Below are 12,705 nucleotides of genomic sequence, written 5' to 3'. Positions count from 1 at the left end.
TCTACGTCCTCGCTCATATCATCAAAGCTGGTTAGTCTTGATAAACAATTCCCCATGCCTCACTCCCGGAATATAGACCATGCTGAAATTGAATTCCTGCAGCCTAGAGACCCATCAACAAATTCTACTCGAAACTTTGTCCAACCCTTTTTTGGTAAACACTTCAACAAGAGGTTTATGGTCACTGTGAATTTCAAACTTAACACCCGATATGAAACTCCTGAATTTCTCAGTAGCCCCCCTGATGGCAAGAGCCTCTTTCTCTATGGTAGCATACGCATTCTCCTTACCTTTAAGTAAACATGAAGCAAAGGCTATCTCCAATTCCTTTCCTCCATGATATTGTACCAGAGTTGCACCCAGCCCCACATTGCTGGCATCAGTGGTGATTGATTACTGTTCTCCTTCCTCTCACATAGTTCTGGAGCGTTGGGGCTTTTGCTAAAGCTGCTTTAACGGAAGAGAATGAACTTTTACAAACTTCAACCCACTCAAATTTCCTATTGGCTTTTAGCATATTTCTCAAATAGACTGTATGGTCTGAAAATCCTTTCATGACTTTTGCAAAGTATTCCGCCATACCATGAAAAGTTCTGAGCTGTTCCTTGCTCTCAGGAGTTACCATAGATTGTATTGAGTCTGCCAACACCTTTTTGGGGCGAAAATCCCACCTGTGGCTATCACATGCCCTAGGTATTCAATTTTCTTCCTATTGATTTTCGATTTATCCTTACTCAGTATCATTCCTGCCTCATGTAGTTTTCTGAAGACACTCTCCAATCTTTTGTCATGCTCTTCCTCATTGTTTGCATAGACCATTATGTCATCTTAGAAAACAATTACACCACTTTCTCCGTCCAGAATTCTGTACATGACTTTCTGAAAAACCGAGGCTGCTGATATCAATCCAAAAGGCGTACACTGAAACTGATAATAAATGCTGTTAAATGTTTGGAATGTCTATGTAATCTCACTTGATGATAAGCAGCAGTTAAATCCAATGTCGAAAATATTTCGGCTGGCCCTACTGTAGAAATTAATTCCTGAATATTTGGTAATGGATGCCCTTTATTACCACGGAGGGGCTATATCACTTTCGGCGGATGCCTTTTGGATTGATATCAGCAGCCTCGGTCTTTCAGAAAGTCATGTACAGAATTCTGGATGGAGAAAGTGGTGTAATCGTCGTCGCCACTGAAGCAGGGGCATACACAGGTAAGTGGGTTGGGAATTGTTTAATGGGTAACTATAAGCATAACAAGTAACACTTTAACTGTTTATATTGGTAATCTATATGGTAGTCTTAAAAGGGCGTAATGTGGAGTGGGAAAAGGTGAATCTCCGTCGTGTAGCTTCTCCGTCTCTACTCTCTCTAATGGTCCTCGCTCGCTCTGTGTTCCACTGCTCACGTTCCTCTCACGAACCTCCAGCTGGTTCCCACATTCCATTAATTACGCTGGATGCTACAATTAGCCAATGTAATGGCATTCAATTTACCAAGAAATGAAGGATAAAAGGCTGAGTCGGCAGTGCTGCTATTCAAACTTGCAAACTAGCCCCGTGTCTAAGGCAAACTCTTTGCATGTAGACCGGGTTGGGCACGCACAGGTAAAGGCCAGAACGATTTGCTTTGCCAATGCTTGTTTGTCAACATCAGGCAAAACTCCCATCTCTGCTGTCTTAGAGTGCATCAATCCGACCCGTGATTATCGTTACAGACCTTAACCAAGTACTTTTGGGAGCCCTTCACTACAGACGATTAAAACGTGCTCCTCAATCCAGCATGGATTGCCTTCATAGCAGCCCATCGGGCATCCCTCACCAGTGGGGTGCAGCTGTTTGCAGTGTCCCACATCTGGAATGACATTAGGTACAAAGCAAGCACGCATTAGCAAAGGCAACGGGTTTGGCCTTTGGCTAGTGAAACGGAATGGCTCAGGGAGTGTTGGAATGACCTCCCCAACAGGACAATACAAATGCCCCTCAGGATAGGAAGGTTTACCCTTCCAGCGGCATACAGAAGTGGGCGGTAACTTTACATGGAAAAAACACTTCCTCGGGTGGAGGACAGAAGGGCCAGACGGGTCAGGGAAAGAGGGCAAATCCCAGGAGGGGATATGAAGGAGCACCAGGAAGCTGGAAGTGTGTGTTATGCAGGTGAAGTCAGAGGAAGAGGAAGTAAGGTCAGAAGAGGAAGTAACTGATCTAGAGACCGGGAGGAAGGAGCTCCGGATGTGGAGGTGATTTTTGAAGAAGGGGGGGTATTGGCTAGTGAGGGAAAGTGGTACTGCTGTGTGAGCGTGCATTTTTGTGTAGCAGGTGTGGTTAGAGAGATTAATGTAAGGAGTGATTGTGAAGTGGAGAGTACTGAGTGAAATGAGGGTAGTGGGGGGGTAGTAGTTGTGTAGAGGAGGGTAGTAGTGTGGAGGGAGTAGCGGTATGGAGGTGGAAGCCGTGGTGTGGAGGGGGTAACAGAGCAGAGGAGGGAGCACTAGTGGACAGAGAATGAACAGCAAAGGGTGGAGGCGAGGCCTGAAAGGAGGGAGAAACATCAGAGAGACAGAAGATTGGAAGGAGGTATGAAGCCTAGGGGATAAGAAGCAAAAGGAGGAAAGGGAGAGGTGAGAGTGAGCATGCTGGACGGAGGACTGAACCCAGCAGGGCATCTAATGCTCAACTCCCAAATCCCGCTAGAAAACTAACAACTGGAGAGAGTAGGAAAAGTTAGGAAATTCCGGAGGGAGTTTAGAAAGATACGGCTTTCTGCCTGTAGGTCCTCGCAACTAGCTGAAGAGTGGGTTAGACAGTAGGGGGGTCAACCTTCTGGATCTACTAACCCGGGGGTCAGGGATGACTGGGTTAGGGAGGAGGCGGTGATGTAAGACGAGACAGAGAGAGCGAGAGCCCCAAGACCCACAAAGACGTCAATAAAAACCATAAAACTGCCTCTGAGATTTGGAGCGATTCCTGTGCCATCGGTGACACGGTGCACGACCGGCAGCCTAGGTATGTTCCATCACCAGTATAGGAATGTCCTCAACGGGCAGTGTTGAATAGGAATGTCCTCAACGGGCAGTGCTGAATAGGAATGTCTTCAACGGGCAGTGCTGAATAGGAATGTCCGCCCGGCGCAGCAAGGAAATGGCCCAAAGAGGTCATTCTGATAGAGCCCATTAAACAGCCTAGGAATAAAGCTCCCCTCCCCCTCAACATAAACAGTATAAGGGTGATCTCAACAGGCCGTATAGGGAAGGCCCTCTCCAGGAAGCATAAGAATGCCTATACTAGCCAGCATAGGGTAGCCCCTGCAGGCAGTATTAACCTATCTACCTATCTAGTTTCTTGTAGTGCGCCTTTCACCCGTAGGCCTCAAGGCGCTCAGTAGGTGTATTCTTCCTGCAGACAGTAGAAGGTATGACACTTTTCGCCCCAAAGCAGTCAGTATAGAGCTGCCCCCCCCGCCCCTAAGCCCCAGATCAGGCAGTGTGTCTGACACCAGGCATCACATGTGCACTATCCATAGGGCACCATTCTCCAGTAGGGGCAACATGAACCCCTACTAAGCTACATAGGTAATAAGGGCCCAGGTTAGGCAGTATCAGGGATACGGACCCCTATATGGCAGAATGTGTAATAAGGACTCCTCCCCAGTCCTATTGCCCAGTCAGAGGCGAGAATTAACCTGACACGGGTCTGGCTGGGCGCCGCTTCATCTGGGGTTCCTAGCTCCTGACTGGTTAGCAAGTCCCCCCCGTTTTTCAATAGGCTAGTCTGCCCCTCCCACTAAAGGTAGTACAAGTAACGACCTGCACCACGGATTGACGGTGTGAGCTTATTGGAAAAGCCCAAGTAATAATGGCCCTATTAGGCAGTACTGATGCTCTAGAACCCCCACACCACCCCCTTCGTATGTGGGATGGGTAGGTGGAGCAGACCCCAAACCCAAGACAAGCAGCGCTGCATCTCTTCAATCCTGGTGATTTGCATAAAAGCAAAGAGCATTTTGGGAAATAAAAATGACCATATTTTACATTTGTCCCCTATACTCACGCCATCAGAAAATGTCTTTACATTGCAAGGCAGGCATCTATTCCTATGTGGGCAGCGTGTCAATGGGGTGTGGGTTGGGGCCTGTTTCTGCACAGAGCTCCTAGTTTAGGTGGGTCTCCTGCTGCCTGCGTCTCTGAGAGCTCCCTGCTTGCTGTATTGCTGGCCTAGCTAGGGTTGGCCATAGGGATGGGAAAGCATTCCGCCGAGATGCATTTTATTGGAGCACAGTTCCCTCTCGTTCCAGCCCATTTCCTACCCTATTCATAAGGCAGCATCGCTATTGCAGTGGTGTCTCCATGCAATGGGCTGCGCTGATTCCTGCTCAGTGCCATGAGTTGCCAGAGGTGGGAAAGGAGTGACTCAGAAGGACAGTTCTGGAGGGGTGCAGGTAAGAAGCTAAGTTCGAAGCATGTCGCTAGAGGCAGCAATATGTTGGGGGACAAGACACAGGATTTAAGTGGGTATGCCTCAGAAGGGTTAGGGTCCAGAAATTGCTCTCAAGTCGTCCCCGCAGAAGGACACCCCGACCGGATTTCCCCTCGCTGAAAGTCAATGAAAAGATGATGGGAGGCATGACAATACTACACTTGCCCAGCAGGTGGCACTATCACACCATGTGCAAACCTTCATTTGCATAAAATTGGTGTTACGTTTTGGATCATTGTTACAGCTATAAATAAAATAGTAATGTATTGCACATTTCTTTTGTACAGATAATTTATTCGCATTGGATTTAGAAATTGTTTGTGTGTTGCAGATTTGATCATGTTTACTATGATCGTCCATATGTTCATATCTTTTAAACTAGTGAAATAATAGCTAAATTAATGAAATAATAGCACGAATACAAATTAATCCCTTCCTGACGATTATTATTTAAGCAATACTGATTTCGTGTAATGTATAAATGGAATAAACATGGTGACAGCTAAAGTAAATAGTTTAGGATTCTGCGCACGTGCTTTACAATCGAGAACCCTGTTTTAGAACATTCCAGGTGGCTCCTGATATGAAAACTCACGTCTTCCAAAGTTTTCTTAAATCTCGCGAGTGTTGGACCCACCAGGTAGGCCCCGCTCCGGATATTGTTTAGTGAGACTTTGGGCTGCAAAGGAATGACTCATCAACTCCAAGGGGTTCTAATGAACTGTGCAACATGTATGCTTGCCAATGGCGTTGGCATTTGTGACAACAATGGCATTTGTGCCAACGTGCTCATTCGTCCGCAGAGCTCAAGTGGAGGCCACATGTGGGTGGAGGGAGTGTGCCCACTTTTTTCAGAGGGTGAACTCAGTCCCTTCCCCAGCTAAAATGAGAAACATTGAATGTCCTCTTTGAACCTATGAATATACACCCACCTCAGGGATCGTACCACAATCGTCAGGTTTGCAGGCCGGACACTCACTGCACTATATAACCTGATGAAAAGAAAAAAACCTAAAGGTGAAATGTCCCTTTTCAGTACTACAACTTCCAGGGAAAACATGTGTATTGGTTCTTGGAGTTTAAAACATGCACACCTTTTAAAGTTTTCAACGTTTATTAGAATTACAAGGACTTAAACCGTACTCGGGAAGATAGCTCAGGGGCAACGTGCGCACCTTGGAAGCAAGACGCCGCAGAGCAACACATGATCCATCCCCAGGTACGAGCTTAGAAACCTCTGGGTGTTAAGCGAGTTATAAATAACCAATTACAATTACACAAAAAAAACACTATTAAAAGAAAATATTCTCTCTTGGTTTTCTGTGTATGTTGATTTTATAAAAGGCAAATGCCACTCGTCCTGTGCAATCTGTGTGGTTATGCAAAGCCAATTTAATAAAATGTGCATATTTCACCTTGATATGCTAATTTCTGGTGACGTGACATCGCATTGCATTTGTTGATGAGTCCCCTCACTTTAATTTTTAGGACTTGAACCGTCCATGCATTTCTCTGTGGTTCAGAGCATGCTTGTACTTTCGCTATGTGTGTGCATGAGCACACTCCAAACAACCTGACTCCAGTTCCTCTTGGTGTTGCTTTTCCAGCAAGACAAGGTCATTACACCACTTGCAAAACCAGGATTTCAGCAAGCGGGCAGCTATCGCCACCTGCTGGGCCAAACTGGAAATGACTGAATTTACAAAGAGCGATTGGAAATATCGTATACCCCACATTAAGAATGTAGGTAAAAAATAAGGTAACACACAACATCTTGTGAAGGAAACTTTACTATCTTATGGCTACGTCCATATTTTGTCTGCCATTGAAAAGGCATGCCATCTGGTAAGGGTGCAGAAGAAAAGTTTTTATTTTTATTTTCATTAATAATGTAATGATGCAGGTAATCCATCTCACAAATAGTACTCTGCTAAACAGACCCCCCCCTTCAATAATCTCCATGACAAAAAGGGCGTACACATGTGCCCTGCTGCATCAGCCTCCTATTCTGCAGCTCCTGCTCTTCAGTAACACAGAGTTAAAGCGCACATTTACATCTGCACCCCTGATACAAAAGCATAATAATTGTGCATACTGTCCATCTGGTAGCAGGGTAATCTCGAAGTAAAAGCCATACAAGGGTTTTGGCATGATGACTGATTGATAGTTAATACAATTATTAAAGGCACATCAGCTTTGCATCATATTATTGTCAAACCTCTGTGCTCAGACTAGCTATGGAATGGCTATTCCAGATTGCCTGTCTCTGGCGCAGCCTGCAGGACAATAGGCAGGAACGCGTTTTCTCTTTGATCCTTTGGGAGGTTGGGTAACACCTCTCTCAAGCCAAGGAATCCCACCAGCTGGAGAGCTCCTTGGAACCATGCTTCAAAGAGGCATAACCATAACAAAAAAAGCCAGCCTCACAAAGCGCCATTAAACCTGCAGGATTTGGAAGGAGCCAGAGTTAGAACAGTCATCCAGAGGAGAAGGGACTGAAGGAAGGGTTGAACCATCGTGTTTTTCTGTGGGCTTCTCATTCTTCCCTGTCTCCACCACTTCCTACAGAACAGTTTGGGTATGATGTAAAATTCAACCCCTTTAATCAGGCTTGCTCTTACCCAATCCGCTGCAACATTTTACCTTGATATGGAAGCGGTCTCTGACCCCTTCTCTGATTCCTTTAGGACCTTCAAGACAAGAATAATTTGTTTGAGCCATGTAGAGAAAGCAGACATTTCCAAAGTCCTCCAGTTCTGAACTGAAATCTCTTTCTGATAACCATTCCCAGGGAACATTCTGGCAGCTGCACCATTACCCAGACCTCTTACTGGTGGTGAAGGACTCCTGCAGGTGCCAGCTAGAATCCCCGGACTGGGAGTGAAGAGAAAAAGGACTCATCTTGCCCCTGAACACCTGGATAGGTACTCACTGCATGAGAGAAACCAAAGTAGATGTATTCCTGTGTTTTGCCGCTTTTAATCATCTTCAAGCCAGGCTAGACCGTGCGCAAAAGCATTGGATCTATTCGGGACCTGTAAAGCGGCCTTTGGACTCTCTCCAGACCTCGACTCACTGTGTTGCTGCATCAAAGCAAAGCGTGTCACCTGCTACAGCATGCACAGGCAGCTCATCGCTGTAGAGGTCTTCGTACCACCACGTCCCCGAACAGCACCTCAAACAGCAGGACTGCCACATAGAACCAACCTGGACCTCGACTGGTATTGCTGGAAGCATCGTTTTGCCTCACGAAATGACCCAGCAGTATCTACTGTATCGAACCGGCCCGGCTGTTGAATCTAAACGAGTGGACCATTCAGACCTCATGGTTCTGATGCGGCATCGAACTATACAGGGCTTTACATCGAACCTGACTGAACACCGACTCGCCGCCTCGAGCACTGGGACTTTCTGGGACTGGGCTGCATTCAAACCTGGTACGGCCCACACACACAGTAACAAGAAACCCATGTTTGATGCTGTTGAACCCCCTAAGAAAAGACTAAGGTACTTTTTACTTTTCAGAGGCACTATGGTCCATTTGTAGCACACTTGTGACTGATATGGCACCTTTTTTTTACAGATATATCCTTTCAAGAGAGGCATGTTGCTATTTCTTGCTCTTCACCCTGACTTCAATATGATATGATATGATGAGTTAATTATAACGTACTTAATTCTAAGCGCGGACCGGAGATCGAACCTGTGTTGCTCGTGTCGTCTTGCTTCCAAGTCGAGCACATTGCCGCTGAGCTATCCTCCCGAGACAATACCCAGAGCGCTTTCATATTCATGTTCTGCATAGTCTTTATTCTTTCCACATGGACGTTTTTTTTATAGTCCGTTATTTGCATATTGGTGTGTTTAATTAAAGTATATATATTTTTTAGAACCTTGATTGGACATCTTTATTTTGGCGTCTTTGCACTATTGCTGTTTGCATTGCTACTGACATTGCATCCAAACCCTCTTTAGTGTTGAGCCTGCCCTAGAGCGGTGAAGGAGGTATGGCTCCTACCTGTGCTTCTTTGTCCTTTATGATTGGGTTGGCTCTTGGTTTGTAGAAGCATGAACGCTTGTACTCATTTCGTCACAGCCAAGTCCCAAGCATGGATAGAGAAACGCGCTTTGCACCATTTCTGGCGAGAAGCTGAAAATGTCCTTTTGGTTTGACACTGAGCTGACTTATATCTTCTTCCTTCACAAACAGCAGAGGTGCAGCTCTCCGAGTGCATGGAAGATGGAAAGCCGTGTGTCGAGGCGCTGATGGAGAAAGAGATGTCCCTCGCAGCAGGAAAGGCTGTGGTAAGAAACCCCCCTCCGGCCCATTCTCCAAATCCCAATGATCTCTTTTGAATACATCAGACCATGTTAGAAAAGAAATCAAGTAATGATCCCTGGGCCAGTGGAGATCTGAACAACGTGTGGCGATTCAGTTACTGTAGCGCCATATTCCGGATCAGCACAGGTGCAGGGCGTGCCCTTCCTGCCGCCAGCTCTGGGGATTAATACTTGCACCCGGGCACAGGAACGACATAGATTAACCCTTTGCGGTCATGAATGCCCTCAATGTGCTTCCGTCTAACACCCAGTTCATTCACCATGCGGGTCACCACGTGACCTATTCAAGTCTGCCACCATTCACCCCATCCCTGCTCTAGATTCTGTTTACATGTATGTCATTCGTCACCCCATCTCTTACCCAGTTGCTAGATATATGTGTGCCATCCCCACCCTATTCCTTCAGCAGTTGCTGGATATGTGTGCCATCCCTCACCCCATTCCTTCTCCAGATGCTAGATATAGGTATGCCAGCCCTCACTACATCCCTTCTCCAGCTGCTGGATATATGTGCCATCCTCACCCCATCCCTTCTCCAGTTGCTAGATATAGTAATGCCAGCTCTCACCCCATACCTTCTCCAGCTGCTGGATATATGTGTGCCATCCCTCACACCGTCTCTTCTTCAGCTGCCAGATATATGTGTGCCATCCCCACCCTATTCCTTCAGCAGTTGCTGGATATGTGTGACACCCCTCACCCCATCCCTTCTCCAGTTGCTGGATATATGTCTGCCATCTCTCACCCCATCCCTTTGCCATCCCTCACCCCATCCCTTCTCCTGCTGCTGGATATATACGTGTCACCCTCAACCCATCCTTTCTCCAGTTGCTAGATATATGTGTGCCATCCCTCACCCCATCCCATCCCCAGTTGCTAGATATAAGTGTGCCACCCTCACCCCATCCCTTCGCCAGTTGCTAGATATAGGTATGCCAGCCCTCACTACATCCCTTCTCCAGCTGCTGGATATATGTGTTCCATCCCTCACACCGTCTCTTCTTCAGCTGCTAGATATATGTCTGTCATCTCTCACCCCATCCCTGTGCCATCCCTCACCCCATCCCTGTGCCACCCCTCGCCCCATCCCATCCCCAGTTGCTAGATATATGTGTGCCATCCCCACCCTATTCCTTCAGCAGTTGCTGGATATGTGTGCCACCCTCACCCCATTCCTTCTCCAGTTGCTAGATATATGTGTGCCATCCCTCATCTCATCCACAGTTGCTAGATATAAGTGTACCACCCTTACCCCATCCCTTCTCCAGCTGCCGGATATATGTTCCCTCCTCACCCCATCCCTTCTCCAGCTGCCGGATATATGTGCCATCCCTCACCCCATCCTGTCTCTAGTTGCTATATGTATGTCTGTCATCCCACACCCCATCCCTTCTCCAGTATCTGGATATATGTCTGTCATCCCACACCCCATCCCTTCTCCAGTATCTGGATATATGTCTGTCACCCCACACCCCATCCCTTCTCCAGCTGCTAGATATATGTCTGTCATCCCACACCCCATCCCTTCTCCAGTATCTGGATATATGTCTGTCATCCCTCACCCCATCCCTTCTCCAGCTGCAGGATACATGCACGCCATCCCTCACCCCATCCCTTCTCCATCTGCTGGATATATGCATGCCATCCCTCACCCGCACTTGCACGATCTGAATGTCACAAGGTCTAATAAGCTCATTTGTCTTGTCCTCCCTCTGTTCCCCCTCCCTTGTCTTGTCGCGCCTAAAAACACTTATGTACAGGCACGTTATAAATGACTTCTCTTACCCTATCACTGCACCGCACTACTGAGAGTTGTGGCAGTAAGGTGGGGGATGGGCCGCCAGCAATACGCTGGAGGTAGATCACTTACTTTAGGACTCCCATTGGATGTCCCCATTTCTGTAAAACAGCTCAGCTGAGGGAGGGGCTGCTTTAGGAAATAATAATCTTTGGACATGGGGACTACTGGATGTTCAGCACTCTGTTGTTCAATCTGTGCAGCGAGAAATACAGACCCGATTACAAATGTCAGTGGGTTCATGTTTGTGCTGCAGTAAAGTGCCAACTCAAAGTGGCACTTCATGTAGGTAGGGGGAGCTATACCAATGGCCTACATTAATATGTGGCCAATTGCCCTCTCTGCAGCCCAGACTGTGGCAGTGCTGAAGATGCCACGCCTATCACCCACCCTCCCAATCCCCTTTTATCCTCGCACAGATTGCCCACGGCTGACACTGCTTAATATAAAGCAAAACCTGCGTTCTACAGAAACTTTACAAATTGTTGAAGAAAAGAAGCCCCATCACAAACGAGGCATAGAAAAGACAAACAAACATGGCATGATCAACAGCTAGAGTAAATACAAACTAAACCTATACATACGATGGGAGTTTTGGCTCACGCGAGGCACCAGGCCCTCAAAGGGAGCCACACTAATGATACAAGATGGTAAGAGGGCAGTGGGCTGCAGAGGACAAAGCACCTGTGGTTAGTTCTAGTGTGCCTGCGCAGCACCGGCCTTCCTGCAGAAGCACTACTGCTCCCATCCATCTTCAGGGTTCGGGTCCTATGGGCTCCTGGTCATGTGATACCTGGGACTGTGATGGTAACACCTGCCATATGATGCAGGTGCCAGAGCGTAAAACGTAAATAGCTGGAAAATGATGGTATTCCCAGAGCATGTGAGGATAGCGGTGAACATGCCAGGCACGGTCCATAAGATGCATTCTCATCAGAGCGGGAGCTCTACCTGCTCTCCCAGCTGCAGGAGCAGCCCTATCGGCACCTTCACCCTGCCGGGTGTTAAGGTAAGGCCTGGGGCATTTTACGGAGCCCAAGGCAATATTACGGATGAAATTGTATCCCGCGCCCATTGCACTCTGTTTTCACTACCCCTGGCCACATTGCAACTGTCCTTACAGAATCTTGTTAAAAAATGCGTTTTTTATGCCATTTTGACCAAAACAAGTGGCCGCCGCCATTGATTGCCACGAGGACTCCCCACACTTCATCATGGCCGCCCTTGCCTCCTGCACCCTCCCTACTGGTGCCATTGAGCCAGGAAGCTCCAGGATTGGCTGCTAGTCTTCACAACTAGCCAATCCACAGCGCCGGCCCACGAACGAAGGCACAGGAACCAAGGCACCTGACTGAGCTGACCGAGCGTGCCGAGCTGCGGGCTGCTCTAGGGCGGAGCTCTGCGGCTGCCCATTGCCTTATCCCCTCTCCAGGACTGCTAACTATCACGGTGAGACGCCCTACTGACTCTAATACATGTTAAACATCAACGGTATGGTGGTGTGTCCACCATCTGCTCCCTTACCAGAGACTCGCTCCATAATGCTCTAGTATAGCATATCACTGGTACTGCCTTCCCTTCTTCCTCCAGCCCACGCGTGTCCCGCTCTTTACACGGATGTGTTGTGTTAACTACTTATTTATGTATGCCACGGTACTAAACGTAATTTCATGTTGCTCAGCACCATATGCCACTTTTAAAGATTGTACTGTTTTGTTTTTTAATGCTACTGCTAAAACCATCTATTCACTAATGCATAGTAGCACCTAATCTGCCTGTAATTTCGTAAATAGCCCCACTACTGCAGCTATCTCCGACACTTAGGTGCACAAAAGGCCCTGTTTGTCTCCCGTTTGCCGGACTGTGTCGGTTCTGTAGGACACTCCATATTAGGTAAGCAACACGCTCGCCCGCTACTAGCATTCTGAGACAGAACTTGGAACTTCAGAGCGCAGCCTCTCACTACTCTGCCAGAGACGCCTATACCAGCCCACTGTTAATAACGTTTTCCAGCGTTTAACTCAGCCCACTGCACGCGCTTTGCATATGTGATAACCCTGATCCAGCCAATGGTACACAGCATGTACTTT

At 47.4% G+C, this 12,705-nt stretch overlaps 1 protein-coding gene across 1 annotated transcript in view; it reads left to right on the top strand.

Moving 5' to 3' along the window:
* LOC138566641 (ceramide-1-phosphate transfer protein-like) overlaps window positions 1-12,705 on the top strand; it is a 99,415-nt gene that overhangs the window by 33,156 nt on the left and 53,554 nt on the right. Inside the window, exon 2 of the mRNA XM_069644192.1 lies at window positions 8,687-8,781. Coding sequence (XP_069500293.1) covers window positions 8,687-8,781 — 95 coding nt within the window. The remainder of the gene's footprint in view (window positions 1-8,686; window positions 8,782-12,705) is intronic.

Source organism: Ambystoma mexicanum, chromosome 1p, assembly GCF_040938575.1.
Source record: "Ambystoma mexicanum isolate Mex_15411 chromosome 1p, UKY_AmexF1_1, whole genome shotgun sequence".
NCBI lineage: Eukaryota > Metazoa > Chordata > Amphibia > Caudata > Ambystomatidae > Ambystoma > Ambystoma mexicanum.
This window is presented reverse-complemented; position numbering and strand designations above follow the sequence as displayed.